The sequence below is a fragment of the Arvicanthis niloticus genome, chromosome 14 (assembly GCF_011762505.2).
Source record: "Arvicanthis niloticus isolate mArvNil1 chromosome 14, mArvNil1.pat.X, whole genome shotgun sequence".
Classification (NCBI taxonomy): Eukaryota; Metazoa; Chordata; class Mammalia; order Rodentia; family Muridae; genus Arvicanthis; species Arvicanthis niloticus.
In genome coordinates this window covers 65,751,274-65,772,185 of record NC_047671.1, presented here as the reverse complement: position 1 = coordinate 65,772,185, position 20,912 = coordinate 65,751,274, and the positions used below count along the sequence as shown (strand labels likewise).

Genomic DNA, 20,912 nt, shown 5'->3' with positions numbered 1-20,912 from the left:
CAGCCCCTCTGAGGTCATTGGAACCAGCCCAGGGAGTAGGGAGTCCAACAGAAGGATTCAGATGCAATTGCTCTAAGAAGGAGGTTGAGGGTGTGGGGCGACAGCTCAGCTGGTAAAGTCTTTGCCATGTAAGCATGAGACCTGAGACTGGATGCCAAGAATCTACATTAAAAAGCTGATTGCAGTAGTGCATGCCTATAATCCTGGGGTTAGGGATGTGGAGACAGGAGGATTTCTGGAACTCATGTCAAAGCTAGCTAGTCTTGTCAAATTAGTGAGCTCCAGATTCATAGAAAGACTCTCTCTCGAGAAAGAGAGAGGGGGCATGGAGGCAGATGTTCACAGGTCTCCACCAGTCAAAGATAGTCTTTATATCTAGGTCGGGTATTGGATTACCCTTCTGATTGAGCATTACCAAACTTATAAATCCTTTGATTAACATTTTAAAAAAATTGTATAAAAGCAAAAAGGAAAGGGGGGCATGGGACAGGGGTTTTCTAGGGAGGGGAAATGGGGAAAGGGGATGGCATCTTAAATGTAAATAAAATAAAATGAAAAAAAATAAAAAGAAATAAAAAAATAAAAAAAAATAAAGTTCATAATGAGAAACAGAATCTAAATACATTTAGGACCATATACTTAGGGATATATATATATATATATATATATATATATATATACTCACATATGTGCATACATGCATATATACACAAATCAGAGTACTCTGCAGCTCAATATCTTAATCTGAGGATGATATTGTTAAACATGAAGATATTTCACTTAATAAGCATGTTTTTATGTGTCCTTTTACAATATAGATACACAGTTAAAAATAAAATTATGGCTAAATTATGGCAAAAAAAAGAAAAAGAAAGACTCTCTCTCAAAAAATAAAGGGAATAGTAAGAGAAGATACTCAACATGAACCTCTGACACATGTGTACACATATGAACATACATGCATACACCATACACAAACACATACACAGGGCCGGGGGTGGGTGGAAATAAGTCAGGAAGATGAGAAGGCAGGCCAGCTGGATAGGATAGCCAGTCAACATTGTCCTAAAAATAGTTAAACCCTATAGTAGCAAAATAGAAAAGTGTCTTGTGGTCTCCGGGGGACTAGGAACCTCACTAACAAGGGAAAACCGCTAATCTGTAAAAGCTACCAGGAGCGGCTAGGCAAGTACATAGCAAAAACCCAGTCATTAAAAAGAAAGATAAGTAATGAAGGACCAAGGACCTGAGATGAAGATTGACAATATTCACAGAAAGATGGCACTCTGGTTAGGACCTGTTGTACATCCTATTGAGGCAAGAAGTCTGGAGTTTGTAAGAAGAGTGCTGATTAATCAGAGCCTTCAGAAGCTCAGCCTGTGGCTAAGTTCCAGGCCAGCTTGGACTGCATAAAAAGGCAAAGAAGGGAAGACGAAGGGAGAAAGGGAGAAAGGGAGAAAGGGAGGGAGGGAGGGAGAGAGGGAAGGAAGGAAAGAGAGAGGGAAGAAGGGAGGGAGGGAGGAGATTTTCTATCTTTATTTCGAGTCTAATAAAAAGTAAAGGAAGTGAATTGAATGGCTGGCGAGTTTTCTCCCTGGTTCCTTGATCCCTGTTCATTTGTTCTTCAATGGGATTTGTAATTATAGTGCTTTAGCTTCAGGGCACAGAGTGAAATTACACCCACTTCCAGTAATGACTTTTAAAATAAATTTTTTAGATGAATAACTACTAAGAACTCATTAGCAAATATGTACGTGATTATTTCCTCCAGATTCTCCCAATAGTCCTTTGGCTGGCTTTTATTTCTTTATATAACAAATTCTCCATATAGGCAATGCTGTACTCTTTTTCGTAGAAGCAATGGGAGGAGGGAGCCCTTCGTACCACTCAGTGTGTGTGCACACTCGTGGGTGTGTAAAGCCTTCATAGATTGTTGAATGCCTTTGGACTTAAAGTCTAATGTTAAAAATTGTGTTGCAAGGTGTTATTCTCTGAGCCAAACTGCCACCATCTTCCTGAGATCAGCTGTGCCTACACTCCAAAGACACCATCTTGATGGGAACTGTTACCATTCCCCCTAGAAGGAAGGTGGGAAAGTCAGTAACCCCCAGCCTGAGTATCTGGCCATTCCTTCCAGCCATTTGTATGCCACTCTGCCTTAATTGTCCATAGCTAGTGTAGAAGCTGGAAAAAAAAAAACAGGAAAAAGCTGTGCCATCTATGGGGCCACAGAGAGGCCACCACCCATGTGTGGTGAGCACTTTCTGGTGTGCCTGCTTTGGGGTCACTCATGGCCTTTATCACCCATGCTGTGTAAATAACCCTAATAAACCCACTGGCTCCCACGGTGGCCTGAAGTGGACTGTATGTTAGTTTGTGATTAGCACCTTTTGAGGGGGGGTGGGTGCTGTTCACATCTTCCCTCAGTGTGTGTGAGGGGGGGTGGGGGGAGAATCTTGTGACAAATTGGCTTCTAGCAAGGATTTTGTAGGCTATTAAGTACTGGGATGTATGGACTTCTAGAAATCTTCAAAATTCCTTCAATGAGTGCCGAGCACTGTGGATTTTCTCCCCTCTGCTATGGATCCTCTCTTGGAAATGCAAAATGAATCGACTTTCACTCCCAAAACCTACTCACACATCTGCACAGATGTGAGAATCCAAAATGGAATTAGATTGAAAGAGCTTAGAATGCAGTAAGTGAACCATTCTCTTCATTAACCATTTTGGAAGCTGACCCTGTGATCCTACAAGATATTCAAAGCACATTAAAATAAGAAAACTCAGAGAGGCCAGGTGTGGTGGAGTATGCCTGTTTGTCCTGTCAGGGGACTGAGCCAGAGGGATCACCACAAAAAAAACCCTCATGATCATTTTGTAACAGTCATTTCACCATGATTGCGTGTATGCACGCGCTTGTACATGTGTGTGTACATGTGTGTGTATACAATGTTAGAGCAATGATACTGACTTGACATAGTTAAGATATGGAATGCTCCTTCCCTTTCTTCTTTTTTTTTTTTTTTTGTTTGTTTTTTGTTTTTTGTTTTTTTCAAGAAGGGTTTCTCTGTGTAGCCCTGGCTGTCCTGGAACTCACTCTGTAGACCAGGCTGGCCTCAAACTCAGAAATCCGCCTGCCTCTGCCTCCCAAGTGCTGGGATTAAAGGCATGTGCCCCCCTTTCTTCTTATAAGGCCTTTTTATATTAGCTAGTGGTGAGGTAACTGTACTATATTTACTCCTAAGCACCTGTTACTTGGCCACATTTTTAATCCTCCTACTGACACGTGTCAGTCAAGGGCCTTTGCCAGTTTTACTAATTGTTTGTGCAATTATGCATAACTACTGTCAAAACTTATGAGAATCAAAGGACTCCCTGCCAAACATTTCTTAAACATAACCCAGGCCATTGGCATGGAAGAACGGCTTTAAGGTAAAGCCAGGAGCTGGTTTCATACAAATCAAGTTCTTGCTGGGAATGCCAGGCGTCTTCTAAGTATTCGCTTACCTAATTCTTCCCATAAGTCTCCGGTGGCTCACAAAACTGAGATCCACTCAGCTTTAACAGATTACTGTTTGCTGGCTAATGACCTGTTCAGTCTTGTATGAGTCTTCTCACAGAGCCTTCCAAAGATTCTGTTGTAAAAATTAGTATCAATTGAGGGTTTCTACCCAACCTTTGATCATTCAGTTCCCAGGTAAATACACAAAACTAGAGCTTGGCAGACGCCCACCCTCTAAGCTATTAGTGTCTACTTCCCTGTCAATAGCCCTGAGTTATAACTTGCTATGTTCTGCCAGGGTTGCTCTTACTCCAATTGGCCAGCCCTCATGGCCATGTTTTCATGACTCACCTACTCCATAGTGTCTTCTCCTTTTCCCACTTTCCTTTTCCTCCCACTGGTCTCTGCTTCAGATCCCAAGAACTGCAGTCCTGTCTACCTCTCCTCAGCCCAACTACAGGCTGCAGACATCTTTATTTACCAATCAAGGATAACGTGGAAGGGCGGACAGGCAAGGTTACATAGCACCACCCATTGCACATGATGATCTCCTCGTCCCTGGGGACAGTCAGACTTTGGGGGTCAGTATTTGGCATTATAACACATAGCAACAAACCAAACCTCTAGAGTTCACTACCTTTTGCTAGTCTATTGCAGAAGAACAATCATTTCAACTACCCTTTCAGAGTCCATGTTTAGAGCTGAGAAGCAGTCTGCACATGGAGAAGAGTCACTACTACAGAGATGCTCAGGAACATGAATCACCAAGTGTAGCCTCATTAGTGGCACGTGTTCTTCAGGACTACACACTCTACTGGTTTTATGTTCAGAAGACAGATACTTCTTGAGGGTCAGAGTGTCTGCTGCCCCTTCAAGAGTATCATAGTTAGGGTTTCACTGCTGTGAACAGACACCATGACCAAGGTAACTCTTATAAGGACATTTAATTGGAGCTGCCTTACAGGTTCAGAGGGTCAGTCCATTATCAAGGTGGGAGCATGGCAGCGTCCAGGCAGGCATGGAGCTGGAGGAGCTGAGAGTTCTACATCTTGTTCCAAAGGCAAACAGAAGACTGGCTTCCAGGCAGCTAAGACAAGGGTCTTAAAGCCCACACCCATGATGACACACTTCCTCCAAAGTCACACCTCCAAATGGTGCCACTCCAAGAGCCAAGAATATTCAAACTACCACAAAGAGCCTCTAGAGCACAAGTTGAAGCAGCAAAGATAAAATTTAATAATATATTTCAAGCACATCAAACTATATTTTAAGACTGTCTCAAGTCTGGGAATGTTGGTATACACTTGTCATCTGGTGCTTGCTTACTCAACTCTAGTCCTCTGGAAGGGCCATCTCCCCAGTCAAATCCCAGCACTTGGGGGGTGGATGCAGGAGGATCAGGAGTTCTAGGCTGGCTTTGGCCACACAGTGAGCTCAAGGCCAATCCGGGATACATGAGACCTTGATTGACCCAAATGAAACAAAACAAAACAGAACATGTCGAGAAAGACTTCAGTTTTATTGTTCAAACCTTGTTTTCTCCTCTTATCCTCCCACTCCTCGTCCTTTCCTCCTTCTCCCTTTAACTAAAGTATACTGTAGTGGCAAATCACTTTGTTCTGAAGTCATTTTAATCAAGAGTGATTTGGCATAAGACTCCTTATAAATATAGCCTTCTCTAGATTAAAACCATTTTGTCCCAACATGTATTTAAAGACAGGACCAAAAACATAAACACATAGCTATTAAGTTCAACCTCCAAGAGTAGTGGTATATGCCTGTAATCTCAGCACTTGAGAGACTGAGGCACCAGAATAGGTAGAGACCAGTCTGGGCCACACAGTCAGTTCTAGAGCAGCCTGAGGACTGTCTCAGAAAATCAAAATAATAGTCTAGGGACACAGCTCATTGGTAGAGTACTCTTTTAGAGGTTCTGGGTTCCATTCCCAGTAACACCCAATTTAAGTAAACCCTGTTCTCTGAGCACACACCAGAGCTATGAACCCCAGGCACAATAACCTGATTAAATGTTATGACTAATTGGTTAAATGGTGGTTAATGACTGACAGCATTTGTGCTATGCAGTGACAATAATCTGCAGATCACAGGTTGTCTAAATATTAGTAATAGCAGGATTCGGTACAGAAATAGCAAGTGCACAAATGCCATGATGAAGCCCCCATACAAATCTAGTTCCAAGGTATTTGAAATTTGACTGCTTTTCCTTAAATATCTTTAAAAATGGCTTACTATCTGAAAAATGAGTTAACTATAACATTCAGTTCAGTTCCCAGAAGCCGTGCCTAGAAAAGGAAGGGAAAGCTACAGGTAAGGACAGAATTCTTATGTTTACTTTGTTTTGGGGGCAGGGGTGTGTATGTGTTTGCACATGTGTGTATGCATCTGCACCATGCTACAGCTTGCAGGTGGAGGTCAGAGGACAACTTTAATCTCAGCCTCGATTCTGTTTAAGTTGGGGTTTTGTTGTTGTTGTTCAGTCTTGCTTCTATCAGGCCAGCTGACATAAAAAACTCTAGGCATCCTCCTGTCTCCTTACCATGTCCAGCATTACATGGCTTCTGGGGACAAACTCAGGTCTTCATATCTGTGGGGAAAACATTTTACCTACTAAATCATCTCAATCCTGGGTTAAATAATTCTTGATATCCTGGATGACCAAGTGTACGGATGAGTACTAAATGATAGTGTGTTTTGGAGGGAGTCATGGTGAGCACTGAGTGTATTTAAGCTTTGATCTACATATATGTTCAGTGCATCACTAACGTCTACTAAGGCATCAACAATTCTCCCAAAATTTAGGGAGAAGAAAACCAGATAATCCCCAAGATATTCTGAGAGAAAACAATGACATCATCACACAAGTCTTTAGAACATTATATTTCATAAAAGACAATGATAAAAAAAGTACAAACATTTCCATGAGAAGCAAAACAAGGAAAAAAAAAAGACAGCAAGAAATCACTAGCATTTACGTCAATGCACTTACATAGAAGTATTCCATATCATAATAAATAATTTTAAGTACACTTCCACTTTCCAAAAACACTGTGACCGTTTGCTTCTCAAATAACAAATCTGCAAACCCAAGGCAAGAAATCTAGAGTGTTATTTATCTGAAAGGTAAATAAAGAAACAGGACAGATACAATGACACAAAAATCTGCTTCTCCCCAGGGAGTCTCCAAAGGGACAATATTGTATCCATAACACTTCTATCTTCTTTTACAATGGTTTTCAGTATCAACTGGAATAGGAGTTTTTTGTTTTGTTTTTGAGACAGGGTTTCTCTTTGTAGCTTGTCTTGCAACTCATTTTGTAGACCAGGTTGGCCTTGAACTCAGAGAACCTGCCTCTGTTTCTGGAGAGCTAGGATTAAAAGGCATATACCACCATTGATTGGCTGGAATAAAAATTGTTAATAATTTTGTACTTAAATTTCATAAATATTTTCTTCCTGAATACCTTTCTATAAAACAGAAATTTAACTCTTAACTACCTTTTAACTTTGCGTGTGTGTTTGCGCATGTGTGTGCATGTCTGCTTCTGTGTGTGCATACATATGTGTGCTCACCACACATATGGAAGTATAAGAATACTGTGCAAGGGTAGGTCTCTCCTTCTACAGTGTGGGTCCCAGGGATCAAATATAGGTTGTCACACTTGGTGCAGGTACCTTTACACCCTGAGCCATCTCAAAAGTCTATAACAGAAAATAACTATAAAAAGGTAGCTGGGGAAGCCACCTCATTAAAACCCTAGTTTTGGCAAATAATTAAATGACAACTTCATTGAAAATCAGATAGAATGTTACAATGAACGTGGGAACTTTCTCCCTTTCTTTGATAAATAGCCCATCAGCCTTAATTTCTTTCTTTAGTTCAAAGGCACCACATCATTTCCCCAATGCCACAAGGACCTCCCAGGATCTGTGACCACACTGGATTTGAGACTAAGACAACTAATAGATAAGTTACCAGAGGGTGTTCTTCCTAATTTCAGATAAGTTTCAACTTTCTTGATTTGACTTGTTTAGGGAAAAAACAAAACAAAAACCACCTTTAAATACCAGTTAGCAAGGCAGCAGATGGGGGACAGACACCCAGTTCGAAGCCACCAAACAGATTGGATTCTATCAGATTGTCTGCTTGTGCTAATATGTAAGGAAGAGATTTATTGTCATGTGATCATGGCAACCAGGCAAAACTGTCATTTGTGGGAACATACAGGTCATTATTCATTACTAAAAAGAATTCCAGGTCTGAATGAGAAAAGGCAGTTCTCATGAGCTGACATACTTAACAGGAAACCATAGCAAACTTACATGCAACCCCCGAAGCCATATCAATGCCAGACTTAACCTAAGAGACTAAGGCAGATGACCAGTTCTGAATTTTCCTAAAACTGTGAACTAGGTATCAATGCGAAAGGCATCCCACTGTGGACAGCCCGTCACATAAAGTGTGTTTCCCCCAATAAGATTCCACGTGGTGCCACTTTCCACAGCACTGCGAGGAGGGACCAGCACTGGGTTCTTCACATGCCCAGAGTCCTTGTCTTACAAGGCTCAACATTACATTCTGCTGTCATTCTGTCGAATTAAACACTTCATTAGTCACAAGAGACAGAAAATAAGCTGATGACATACAAAAATCTTCATCTCCAGAAGCTGTGATTTCACTTTTTCAGTTTTTTGAGTAGCCAAAAAAGTTAGGAGGTAAATATTTTAGAAGCACTTCTAAGAATAAACACAGAAAGACTGCTGCCACGACAAAGAGGGTGTCTGTCTTCTCTGGTGTAAGGATTTTAGTTACTGTAGGGTTTGACTTGTGGCCATCAGCATTACCAAAACTATGACAGACAACGACAACTGCGAGCTAAGCTCTCAACGTTCGACAAGGGGAGCAAACTTTCTCATATTCAGAAGTCTCTCGCTCTTGGGGAGGATTCACTTGACAGATTGATGATATTGTTTTAAATTTGTTTAAATATGGGAGATAAGATCTTACATAAGGTTATAAGCTTTTTTTTTTTTTTCAGGAATTTTTATAACTGAAATTTTCAAAGTAAGAACACTGTTTGGGCTTTGTTGCTGTTTGGTCATCGAAAACTTCACCCAAGTGTGGCGGATGAGCAGACTTGGCGTTAAGTAGTAAGATCTAGTTCAGAAGTCACAGCATCCGCACATTCAATTATCTGATTTTAAGGTAAGTCTATAGGCCCAGCACCATGGGGAGGCGGCAGTGGGGAGGCAGTGGGGGGTGGAGTGTGGATTAAATTATACTTGTGAAAAAAAATAAATAACACCAGAGATTTCTTGGAAGTGGAAAAAAGCAATGACTGGCTGATGTAAAAGGGAACCATGTACGTCTAAGAATTAAGGTTGAAGTTTGTTTTAATCTAAGCATTTATCTTCATAAAAATAGAGCATCTAATTTTTCATCTAATAGTATAATTCATCTGTATAAGCACTACTGGATTTTCCACAAATTCATTCTTTAAAAAAAAAAAAATGCTTTTAAAAGAAGATACCTTCTTTTGGTTCTTCCAAGGTGGAAATAATAATGTCGTTCATTATGAGATTGGAAAAAAATATATATCATGTATAAACACAACCTTGGGAACATGTTTTTTTCTTTTTGAGGCACAAGATCCCTGACATGGCGGAGGTACATAGAGACATCTAACATGAAGGGTCCTGTACAGCATGTCACTTTACAACTTTGAAGATTTTCTTGGTATACTCATGCAGTGTGCATAAACAATATGGCTGTTGACTTGGCAAGATCTGATGAGACTGCAAGCAAGGAAAAAAAAAAAAAAAAAACAAAACAAAACAGGTAATCCTGTCAGGAAGAAAAGCTATGCAAGTCCTTCTCTCCTTCCTTCCTTCAAAGCCCTCAGAGGACTGCACCACCTCCCACAAGGCTGAAGGTCTAAAGCTGAATACCAGTACAACAGAACAGTTACTATATTATCTTTTGTCCGCCGCTGACAGTCCCTTCATTTCACAGGAGGCTTAACCTTTGTTTGGTGACATAAATTTACATTTTTTTCCCCATGCAAATAAAAAATGTCTATAAAAGTTCAATGAAGGCATAACCAATTACATGCAAAACTGTGACATCTTATTTTCCAACAATTTGAACACATTTAATTTACATCACATATGTACAAAATATGTTTGAACGGAAATAAAAGCATTCTCTTGAATTAAATTATAGATTTCAGTATAAAAATCTTCTCTGTGTATGGAGTTTTCTTCGCTTCCAATCCCAAGCAATGGGTTCTTATAGCTACAGTGCTTGCATGGGGGATGCTCCCAGCGGGGAAGAGATGGAGCCCGCGCTGTAAACATTAAGGACTGCTGGCTCTTTTTACAGACCAGGACACTGAGACATACACCGATCTCTAACTTTCATGGTGAGGGCGCTCCAAGCCAAGTTCATGATTCAGCACTGTGGTCTACCCTACCACGAGAATGACTTCTTTTAATAGTCTTCAATTGGAGCTAACTCTGGCATGAGGTTTACAGATATATTTGTATACAGCCTATCAACCAGTATTTTGGGTGTATATAATAAATTGTTCAATCCATCAATGTACTGACGCTCCTTAGAATACCGAAGTAATTTATACCTAAGGAAAAAAAAAACAGCAGTAAATGTGTTGAAAAGAGGGAAATATATTTTGTGTCATTCTTATAATAAAGGCATACATTAAAATCTCTAAATTAGACTTTTACTAGTCAAAAACAAGTTACCTTAAAAAAAGAGAGAGAGAATTAGCCGGGCACGCCTTTAATCCCAGCACTTGGGAGGCAGAGGCAGGTGGATTTCTGAGTTAGAGGCCAGCCTGGTCTATAGAGTGAGTTCCAGGACAGCCAGGGCTACACAGAGAAACCCTGTCTCAAAAAAACTAAGCGATCGAGAGAGAGAGGGAAAGGGAGAGAGAGAGGGAGAGAGAGAGAGAGAGAGAGAGAGAGAGAGAGAGAGAAACATTTTAAAAATAAGAAGTTAACTAGACATGAACACGATTGTCTACATCTGTCTCTCCCTCTATACACACACACACCACAGACACAAACACACACAGACACACAACCTATAACTTCAACCCAAAAACATTTGCCAGGGGACCTTTGATCATGAAAATTTCTTCCTTTAAAAAACAAACAAACAAACAAACAAACAAAGCCTCATGCAGCATATTAATTTTGAAGTCCTGAAGTCTCAAGATGACATTAAACTCACCGTCCTAAAAACTGTACTTCCCCTCTATGGTGATGAGGGATAGACGTGTACTTTCCCAGATCCCCCTCTGGCCGGCTTACATTGTATCCAGCATAGTGAACTCTGCAGGGTAAAATGGATTATATGAATTTCAGAGCAAAAATGGGATACAAAAACAAATCTGGGAACTTGCAAAACTTCCCAACCCAAAATCTCCTTGCTCAGGAGAGGTGTGATTTACCAAACAAAGACAAAATTTGGAGCCTGAGTTACCAAGCTACTTACGCTCAACATACCTGTTCCATAGGTCGTCATCCTCGCCTCCCCATCCCCAGAAGGCATTGGGAAAGCCGTTGATCTTCCTAAATTGCTCCACTGTCAGGCCACTCACCCCACCAAAGAACTCCTTATACGGAAGACTGGAAAAGAGAACAGGACACAGCGTCCCACATCCATTGGACAGTCACACACGCCTGCCTCTCATTTGCTATAACAGATACTCCTATTTTTTACAAACCAGCTGATTTAAAAAAAAAAAAAAAAAAGGATTCTGGAGAATGTGAACTGAGAAATGAAACATTTTTACAGGGTATCAAAGTACTTAAATCAAGTACTTAAATCAAATGTAAAATCAAAACATGTGTATCAACTGAAATTTACTAGTGCTTTTATGACTCAAGACCCAGTGTTCAGAGGATGCATAATATTCTCACAAAAATATGCTTAAACATATTAGTAACTGTCAATGCAATGCTAGATCTTGCTAAGCTGAAGAATTTTTAAAATATTAACTGACTCTGAACGTATATTATCTGTTACACAGAACAGAGTAAATGTAAATCAGGAAGAAACACATTTAGTTTTGAAATGAATTTCTATTTCTAAAATTACTTTTACCTGCTTGGATTAAACTAACAAAATACTCGTGGATATTTAATATACACTTTTCAAACATTTTTTTTTTCATACTTATTGTGGGCGGTGTCATGAAGCACCAATGGGGTTGTCAGAGGACTGCTTGTGAAAGTCAGTTCCCTTTTCTACCACAAAAGCTCAAACGCAGGTTGGCTTGCAAACACTTTCACCTGCTGAGCCATCTTACCAACCCCAAATATATTTATTTTTAAAACACTAGTATTTAGGAAAGTATTTTTAATTTAGGTTTTATTTTCCCTATTTTCTTGAACTCAAATTCCAAGAAGCTGATCAAACTTTGAAACCTTTTAAATGTTTACTGTATTTATTTATTTGTGTGGAGTATATACTATCTCCTGTGGAGGAGATACTATAGAGGACAACTTTTGGGAGTTGTATTCTGTACACACCCTAAGTTAAATGAGTTAAATGAAAGTATCAGAAATATATTAAACAACACCATTTAAAAAAGGATAAAATATTAATAACGTTTTTCTAACACTGTCCAAATAGGAGACTAGAGCCAGCAGGTGCTGGGTGAGCATTCACCTGTGACAGCTGTCCGGCATAAACCTCCCCAGACCCTGAATGGCCACCATGCTCTCCCTGCAACTATGTGACTTCTTAACAAGCTTCCACCCTGTGTCTAACCCTTTGACTGTTCCAAAGGATACGGTTGTGATTTACACAGCAGGACTTGCTCCTTCTGAAGACCCTTCCTGCTCATTCCACAGCGGCTGGGCTAATTACATGTCTACCTTCTCTTTTCCCCACACCCTCACCAACATTTGTTGCTATTTTTAGAATGTTATACACAATGGGTTCTTTTGTCAGCCATAAAAGGAACCCCCCACACACTATTTAGAGAGAAATGGATACAACCAGAGATCCTTATATTAAGTGAAGTAAAGGTAAACTCAGAAAGACAAAAGTTACAAGGTTTCCCGGCTCTTGCAGAACGTTAGCCCCTAAACTACTAAGTAATCTCTGTGTGGGTGGGTGACTCCCTGGGGGAGGGGATGACAAAATCGGGAAAGAGAAAGAAAGGAGGTGAGCCATATGATACACTTGTACTCCAACATCCTCGGCACTGTGTGCAGTATTTACCAATTAAAGCTGGTACTGGGTACAGCAAGGTGGGCCTTACCTGTGGTAAGGCCTGTAACAGAGAAGTTCCCACCTGAGTTTTCCTCAAGCCTCCTGGCAATACTGGGTCATTAACTTTGACTTACCTGTTTCCGACTTTACAGATTAACAACTACTTACATAATAAAGACAGTATGGGGGTCTCGGGAGATGACTCAGAAGGTAAAATGGTTGCCACAGGTTAAATGACTTCGTAAACTCCAAGTCCAAAAATAAGATGGAAAATGACTAGGGGAGATACCTGACAGCAAGCTCTGGCCTTCAGATACATATACATACCTGCCTACACACACACACACACACACACACACACACACACACACACACACACACACACACACACGCACAGAGGGCAGGGAATATTTGCTTCACATAATTAAAGAGCAAACAATCTGCAGAAGGGCAGTCTAGACCCTGAACCATCTCTAAAGGAAGGGGAGGCAGGAAGAGCCAGCATGGGTCACACAGCTAACACATGGTAGGATTAGGATGTCTGATCCAGGAAAGCCACCCCACACATAGGCTCTACTGTCCAAGGAAAAAGAAAGCAACTTTGAGAGGACCTCGTGACTAAGCAAGGCCCAAGGGTGAAAACCCAGATTAAATCTATGTGCTTACTATAGAAGCCGGTTTCTTCCCCACTCAACCCCTGTATAATCTCAAATGGACAAAGCAGTCCTTGTCCTGGCTCCCTAGGACATACTGGCGCGGGGGATGAGGCCCCTCAGTCTGCTGAGCAGGCTCAGATGGAGGCCCAGCATATTGCTGCAAGCATGCACTATTTAGGATCACGAGGAGAGCTACTCACATGTACATGTACTTGTCCAGCCTTGCTGCAAAGTGCCGGGGCATCTCACCACATCCGTAATAGTTCCGATCATTCTCAGGCAGATGATCCACGTCGTGAAAGATCACACAATCCCAGGCTCTGTCTTTCATGGCCTCTTTGAAACCCACATTAAAGAGCATCGCACGATTGAATGGTTGTGTGCCGGTCTCCACGGAGCAAAGAAAACCAGAAATGTACTCAGGCTTGGTCATGTGATGCTTTCCTATCGCTTCTCAATTTGTTGTATCACAGTCAAGTAATAATTATATCTCATTAGTGAAAGAAACGAGTCAAAAGCATATGGAGCGCAGGCAGGCACCACTTCCTGATGAAGGACACATTCTGAGGGGTCAGGGACTGATTAATGTTGCTGTACCTCCATTGTATATGAATGATGCCACTGACTGGTAGTGATGTTATAGGGCACATGACTGCATACTGTTTATATTTACTTATGACATATTTGGTGACAAAGAGGAAAAGTAGATAGCGATTACTGTACTCTTCTGATGCAATGTACATTATATGAACACATCAACTTGTATTTTTGCTTTACTTCACATATGCCAGATCACAGACTACGTGTGACCAAAAACTAAAGATAAAACAATAAAAATATTATACTAAAGAACACACAGAACAACTAAAAATAAGCATATTCTGTACTTTCTGCAATATTAAAAATTAACACAGGGTGTTGCTGGAGAGATGGCTCAATAGTCAAGAGTCCCCTCTTAGGGAAGAACAGAGTGTTTCCTGCACATACATATTACACAGCTCACAACAGTGTGCCGGCCACTGACCTCCTAAGCACCTGCACTCATTTGCACATACCCACTTTGAATAATAAAAACAATTCTTATTGAGACAGGAGGGAGGGGCGTGGCTCAGTGATAAGAACATTTGCCCACTAAGCTTGGAATCCTGGGTTGGATCCCTACCATGGGGGATGGGAGAAAATTTAGGCAGGAAAGTGAAAGTGAGTCACAAGCAGATGCTTTCCTATATAATAAAGCTGGGCATCCTCTTGGAAGGACAATGTACTCTGGAGGACTTTGAAGTCTCGATGTTTACAGTATGCCAAGAACATTCTAGACAACACACATCCAGCCTCCTTCCTCCTGTAGCTAATCCTCCAGTACAGTGCTCGGACAACGGTTTCTCTTTTTACACTCTATCCCTGCTTAGGATAAGACAAGAACACTTTAAACCGACACAATACAGAAACTTCGGGCATAAAACTCAAGTTCCTACATTGTAACCATTTTCCTTTATTCACAGTGATGATCCTGCCTACGGGAAACAGCAGCCTTTGGTTTGGCAGCTAAAGAAAAGTAAGGACATTTACAAATGCCTTAACAAATTTTACAAAATCATTCCCAAAATCATAGGCAAAAGGATTGCGGCAGAAGTGAAGGAGCCATGAGGTGTGGCCAACACCAGTGAGAGATGTCACTCAGTGTGGCATGAAGGCTGAAGAAAGATAGAAAAGATGGAAAGGAAGATAAATTGTAACATTATTATTATTGTTGATACTGTGTAAATCTTTCTTCAGCACTGACTGAATTTATTTATTTTTGTCAAGGAGATAACTGGCTTTCTGTGTAACTAGAAAGGCCAGTCGAGCCAGGCAGTGATGGTATACGCCTTTAATCCCAGCACTTGGGAAGCAGAGGCAGGTGGATTTCTGAGTTCGAGGCCAGCTGGTCTATAGAGTGAGTTCCAGGACAGCCAGGACTACACAGAGAAACCTGTCTCAAAACAAAACAAAAAAAGCCAGTTGATATAACCTATTCCTTCAGTCACTGATGTAATTATAGAAAATTCAAATCCTCAGCTCAATTCCCATTGTCCTCATGGGCCAGCCATGTGACTACCACCCAGGCTTCTGCTTCATGCCCTCCATCCCTCATGTCTTTTATGTGGCTCACTTAATTTGCTCAGGTCTAGCTATCAGAAGGTTCTTTGAAAAGTATGTGTGTGAAAGAGAGAAAGAGAGAAGGGGGGGGGAGAGAGAGAAAGAAAGAGAGGGAGAATATGTCTGTCTGTGTGTCTGTATGTCTGTGTTTCACCAACAAATGACTGAAAATGTCACCATCTACCCCGGAATCGACATTCTGAGTAGAAAGTTCTGGGGCATAGTACCTTTCTTACTTTAGAATCTGGAAGTCAGGCTTCTAGCTACTTGCAATGGCAGGACAGTTCATACATTCCTGATTCCTGGTTTTTTTTTTTTTTTTTTTTTTTTTTCTATAGTCTTAAAAATATCTTTCCTTTTTCACTTTTATTCTAAAATTGACAAATACTACGCTTTATAATGGATGTGTGCTTTATCCACATGGGCCCTGGGGAGGGTGTCTCCCTCCTTAAAGATATATGCTTTGTCTGAGACAGGGTTTTCCTGTGTAGCCCTGGCTGTCCTGGAATTCATTCTATAGTCTAGGCTGTCCTTAAACTTAGAGATCCACTTGCCTCTGCCTTCCAAGTGCTAGGATTAAAGGTATACACTACCACACCAAGGTTTGGAATTTTTTCCTTATATTTTCTTCTTTAGCCCCTTTTCTACAAACTACTTAAACTTTTCTACTGTGGTTCTTCTAGAACTCTGAAGAGTGAGTGTATTAGTTACACATTAATGTATTAAAAGTCACAGCAGAACTCAGTGACCTCCATAGATGGGGCATGTAACTCAGTGGCCACGACAGATCCCTAGTACTAGGAAAAAGGAACAGAAATGAAAAAGGCCAGCCAACATTTATGATGCTGACCACACCACCAACAGAAACAGAAATCTTCCTGGAGCAGAGCAGAGCCTCGCCAGGGAAGGTGAGAGGTCCAGTGTCAGAGGACAGTGCTATCCCGTGGGCCTCCTGGAGGACAGTGGTGCTCTTGGCCTTTGCTTTCTTACATTCTGGTTCTGCTTTAGGCATCATTTCCTCTCTTCAGCTATTCTTTTTTAAAGCTTTCAGCTGCCACATTTTCACATGCACTGATGCTCTGCTCTGACCGCTCTTTCTTAATGATAAATCATTCCCCTTTCAGAAATACTCTCTCACTTTTTTTCCTTAGCTCTGTGGAACTTGATTATGAGTTTTTATTGACTCTTTCTTCTTTGTTCTCTCCGATAACCTGGCTTGACTGTGTCTCCTTTGTGGACACTTTCTTTACTGGAGTTCTGTGGCAGCCTATTCATGTTCGAGAATAAAGTACTAAAAGCCAAGGAGAGCTGCTACCACTCAAGCCACTTATCACACCGTATGAGTAAATAATTTCACTCTAATTAAACCCAACCCAGCCACTGTTCACCTCATCCTGAGCCACCAGAACCCAAGCCATTATCGTCTTTGCAGATGATTATGAAGTTAAGTGTTCTCTCTGTCACTGTCTCACCTATGTCTCCTTCTCTACATAGAGCCCACTGTGTTTTCTAAACTGAGCCTGCACATCACATGACAGTTTACTACCTCTCCCTTCCAGAAGAGTAAAGGGCTTTAGTTGGTGTGATGAGGAGTATCGATGAGGGGTTGTCTAGAGGTCAGGCTGCTCTGTCAGCATGCCTGTGAAAGGTCTTCCTCAATTGTACTGATTAACATAGTAAGACCAAGCCCACCGTGGGCAGCGTCATTCCCTGGCTTTGGGTCCTGAACTTTACGAGGGCAGAGAAGGTAAAATGAGAGGTAGGCATGTGTTCATCTCTCTCTGCTCTTGCCTGTGGTTGGGATGTGACTAGCTGCTTCAAGTTCCTGCCTTGACTATAATCTTGAGCTGTGAGCTAAAACAAATCCTTTCTTCCCTAAGTTTCTTATTGTCAAGGTATTTTACCACAGCAACAAATGAGGACCCTTGGTTTATTCGATGCAGAAACATTTTGTTGAGTGATGGGAAGTGGGGTGCATACACGTGATAAAGCAGTGGGCTGTCCTTGTCTCTGCAGATGTCTAGGTTAGACTTCCTTCTAGGTCTAAAGAATCTCTCTAGTGAAGTCACTGTGTGTGCCTTGCCATAATTGAAGGAGTAGAGGGATCCCTTGCTGTCCTTAGAAAGACAGACAGGGTAAAGGCCTGAGGGAATCCTAAGCTGACTTACCCATCTGCCTTTAGACCCCACAACAGCCCAAAGCTTCCCCTATAGTTTCTCTGGATGTGAAACTCTAAGATATGAATGTCAATCACCTAGCAATAAAAACATGAACGAAGCACTTAGCTATTTTGTGATTGAGCATAAGCAGTCCAGTATAAGCTTGTCTCTGTGCTCTATTTCAAGGGTGATGACTATTGGAGACTTAACTTCTTTCTTGTCTCAACTGTGTTCTATATACATGAAATCTAAATAGCATCTGCTCTGCTAGGCTGCTGTTAGCTCCATCTCTATGTCCTTATGCGGTAACAACTTAACAGAACTTTATCTTTCATTTTGTCTTCAAAGAGGCGGAGAAAAGCCGTGCCTACTCTTCGATACTCTGGCTTTCTGGGTTCTCTTCAGTCATGCTGTACTTCTGGGCACTCAGCCAGCAGAGAAGTAATTCTTTTATTTCATGAAGGTGAAAAACTTTTCTGGTTCAAAGCCACAAGCTATCAAACGTGTGTTGCTGATTTAGGATCAACCAAGGCTGAAATTCAGACCTAACAGATTTGAGAGTTAAAATACAGATCTCAGCTGCTCTGGTAGATGGCTTCATCACACACACACAATCATTCAACACACTGAACTCCAAAGAGTGTGTGCTTTCAAAAGTGCAGGGCTAGCTTGCTCCTGCACGCTATGGATGAATGATGATTCAGAAACAAAAACTATTGCTTTCTGATACCAATGCAGATCCATAGCTACCGCTATCAGGAAAGCTTAAAATTCTGACTTGTTACCATTTTTTTAAAAAAAAGTCAATCTTTTATAGGATAAGTTGCCATGTTGAAAAGTCACTTAGATCAGGCATCATTGTACACACCTTTATGGTGGCTCTTGAGAAGGAGATCAAGGCGGGTGGATCTCTGTGAATTCAATGCCAGTCTGGTCTATATATTGAACACCAACCAGTCCAGGCAAGGCTACACAGTGAGATACTGTCTCACTGGTGGGGTAAGTAGGCATAATTCTAGGGGTAAAGCATATACAAAAAGCTGAGAGGTTTTTAAAAAAAATAAACTCAGAATAAGCTAAAAAAGAAAAACTTCTAATTGGATATTCTTCAGTCTTCAGTAAAAATCTGAGTAATTGCTACCTCAGGCCATACCTGGTCCATTATTAACTTTGTTGCATATTCTACTAAAAAATGAAGGGTGAAATTGAAAAAAAAAAAAAAAAAAAAAAAAAAAAAAAAAAAAAAAAAACTCATCAGAACAGGCAAGTAGATTTAACAGAACAGGACAGAAAGACCAGAAATAGATTTACATCATGTTCCATGTACATACGTATGTGTATGAGAACTCAGCTCCAACAAAGGCGCCAGTGAGGAAAAGATTCCCTGCTTTGTAAACAGTGATGAAATAACTAAAGCCCGCAGCCAAAGAAAAACCAAAACAACACAACAGCAACCAAACCCAACCTTTCTTCCTTACCTCACACCACATAAAGATTAACTCAGAGGGACTAGCCTAAATATGAGAGTTAAAACCACAAATGTTCTGGAGGAAAATACTCTGAAAGTTATCAGAAAACTATTCTCAACTGCAAAACAGGAAGCAGGAACTATGAAAAAGATCAATAAATTGGACGTTATCAAAATTAAAACCTTTGCTTTTTAATAAAACCCTGTCTGGAGTAGGGCCTGTACCTCACCGGCAGAGTATGGAAACAGCAGGGCAAGGCTCTGGGTTTAATCCCAGCACTGGAGGGGGAAAACAAATACTGGAAAAATGAAAGGGTAGGCCACAGTGTGTAGGTAAACACTTGCCAAGCACGACTCATGAATTACCTACAGCGGGCAAACACAAAAGAATTCTTCAACCCAACCAAAAAGACATTTCAATTAAAATATCAGAAAAAAGACTGAACAGAGACTTCCAAATTCAATGAACAGCAAAGACATAAAAACAAAGATCAACACCATCAATCAGTAAGAGAAACGAAAGATGCACTGTGACTCTACAGACCCATCAACCCATCCAGCACGTGTGGGAAAGGTGTAATGTAAATGGAAAGGCCAGGATGACAGTCAGGTTTAATTGTCAACTTGACACAACCTAGCACCACCTGAGAATAGAGTCTCATTGAGGGACCCTCTATGGGTTGGCCCATGGGACTGTCCCTGGGGATCGTAATTAAGTTAAGGATGTGGGTGGAGCCAGCTCACCGTGGGTGGTCCTGTTTTCTGACTGTCTGGAACTGTGTGAGCAGAAAGGAATCAAGCCAGCAAGCAGGTGAGCACATAAGCCCTTGTTTCTCTGCTCTTGACTGAGGACAAGATGACTATTCTAAGTCCCTCCCATAAGAGCCTATAACCTGGAATTGTGAGCTGAAATAAGTCCTTGCCCTTCAGCTGCCTTTTGTCAGGGTATTTTATCACAGCAACAGAAATGAAACAGTCTGTGTGCATTAGGACAAATTACCGCACCTCCAGCTGAGGTCACAGTAGGAGAGGCATACGGCAGTAGAGCTCTCTCTCTCCAAGGGTACTTACATTACATTAGCTTTCTGATGCAGCACTTTACACTTAACAGAATATAATAAAGTAACTGCATTACTTCATTACGCTTATAATCGTGGTCTTTAAACAAAGGCACAGGACACAAGAATAAGGCCAAGTCACTTCAATTCTATGTAGACTATGCCAGCTTGCATAGTATCCATTCAAGGCAAACGGAAGGAAGTTTGTTTTGCTTTGGCAATATTTCTTTACTAATTCTACTCTCTTCCTGCTTATCTCTTGTTCTAAAAGAACTCTAGATAGACCCCCATCTGGAAGGGTATTACAGATCGATTCTCTGTATAATTTATGTTGACATGTCTATTAGTCATTGGATGAGCATTTACTGACCAAGCTGGTCCCTACTGTGAAAGGGACAGTGTTCTGTCACTGAAATCACCCTAAGTGTGGCTAACAAGGTATGTATATCTACAACAGAAACAGCCAAGGCTCTGCTCCCAAGAAACATAATTCTGAAAATAGAAAACTATGAAATCAGAATAGAAGATGTCTATTACATACCACTTCTCTTTTTAAGGATTACTGCCTGGCTCTATTCAAGAATCCTTAATTACCTAATAGTGTCAAGGCAATATTAACTTCCAAGGCTAGTCAGCAGTCCTTCTAGACAAAGAAACACTCCATCAAG

The 20,912-nt window shown here is 41.0% G+C and overlaps 1 protein-coding gene across 1 annotated transcript in view; it reads right to left on the bottom strand.

The window, feature by feature from the left end:
- Positions 1–6,385: 6,385 nt before the first annotated feature.
- B4galt6 (beta-1,4-galactosyltransferase 6) overlaps positions 6,386–20,912 on the bottom strand; it is a 60,276-nt gene continuing 45,749 nt past the window's right edge. Inside the window, exons 6-9 of the mRNA XM_034518120.2 lie at positions 13,621–13,808; positions 11,048–11,170; positions 10,773–10,874; positions 6,386–10,158 (exon numbers count right to left, since the gene is read on the bottom strand). Of these exons, the coding sequence (XP_034374011.1) occupies positions 10,011–10,158; positions 10,773–10,874; positions 11,048–11,170; positions 13,621–13,808 (561 nt within the window). The 3' untranslated portion in view covers positions 6,386–10,010. The remainder of the gene's footprint in view (positions 10,159–10,772; positions 10,875–11,047; positions 11,171–13,620; positions 13,809–20,912) is intronic.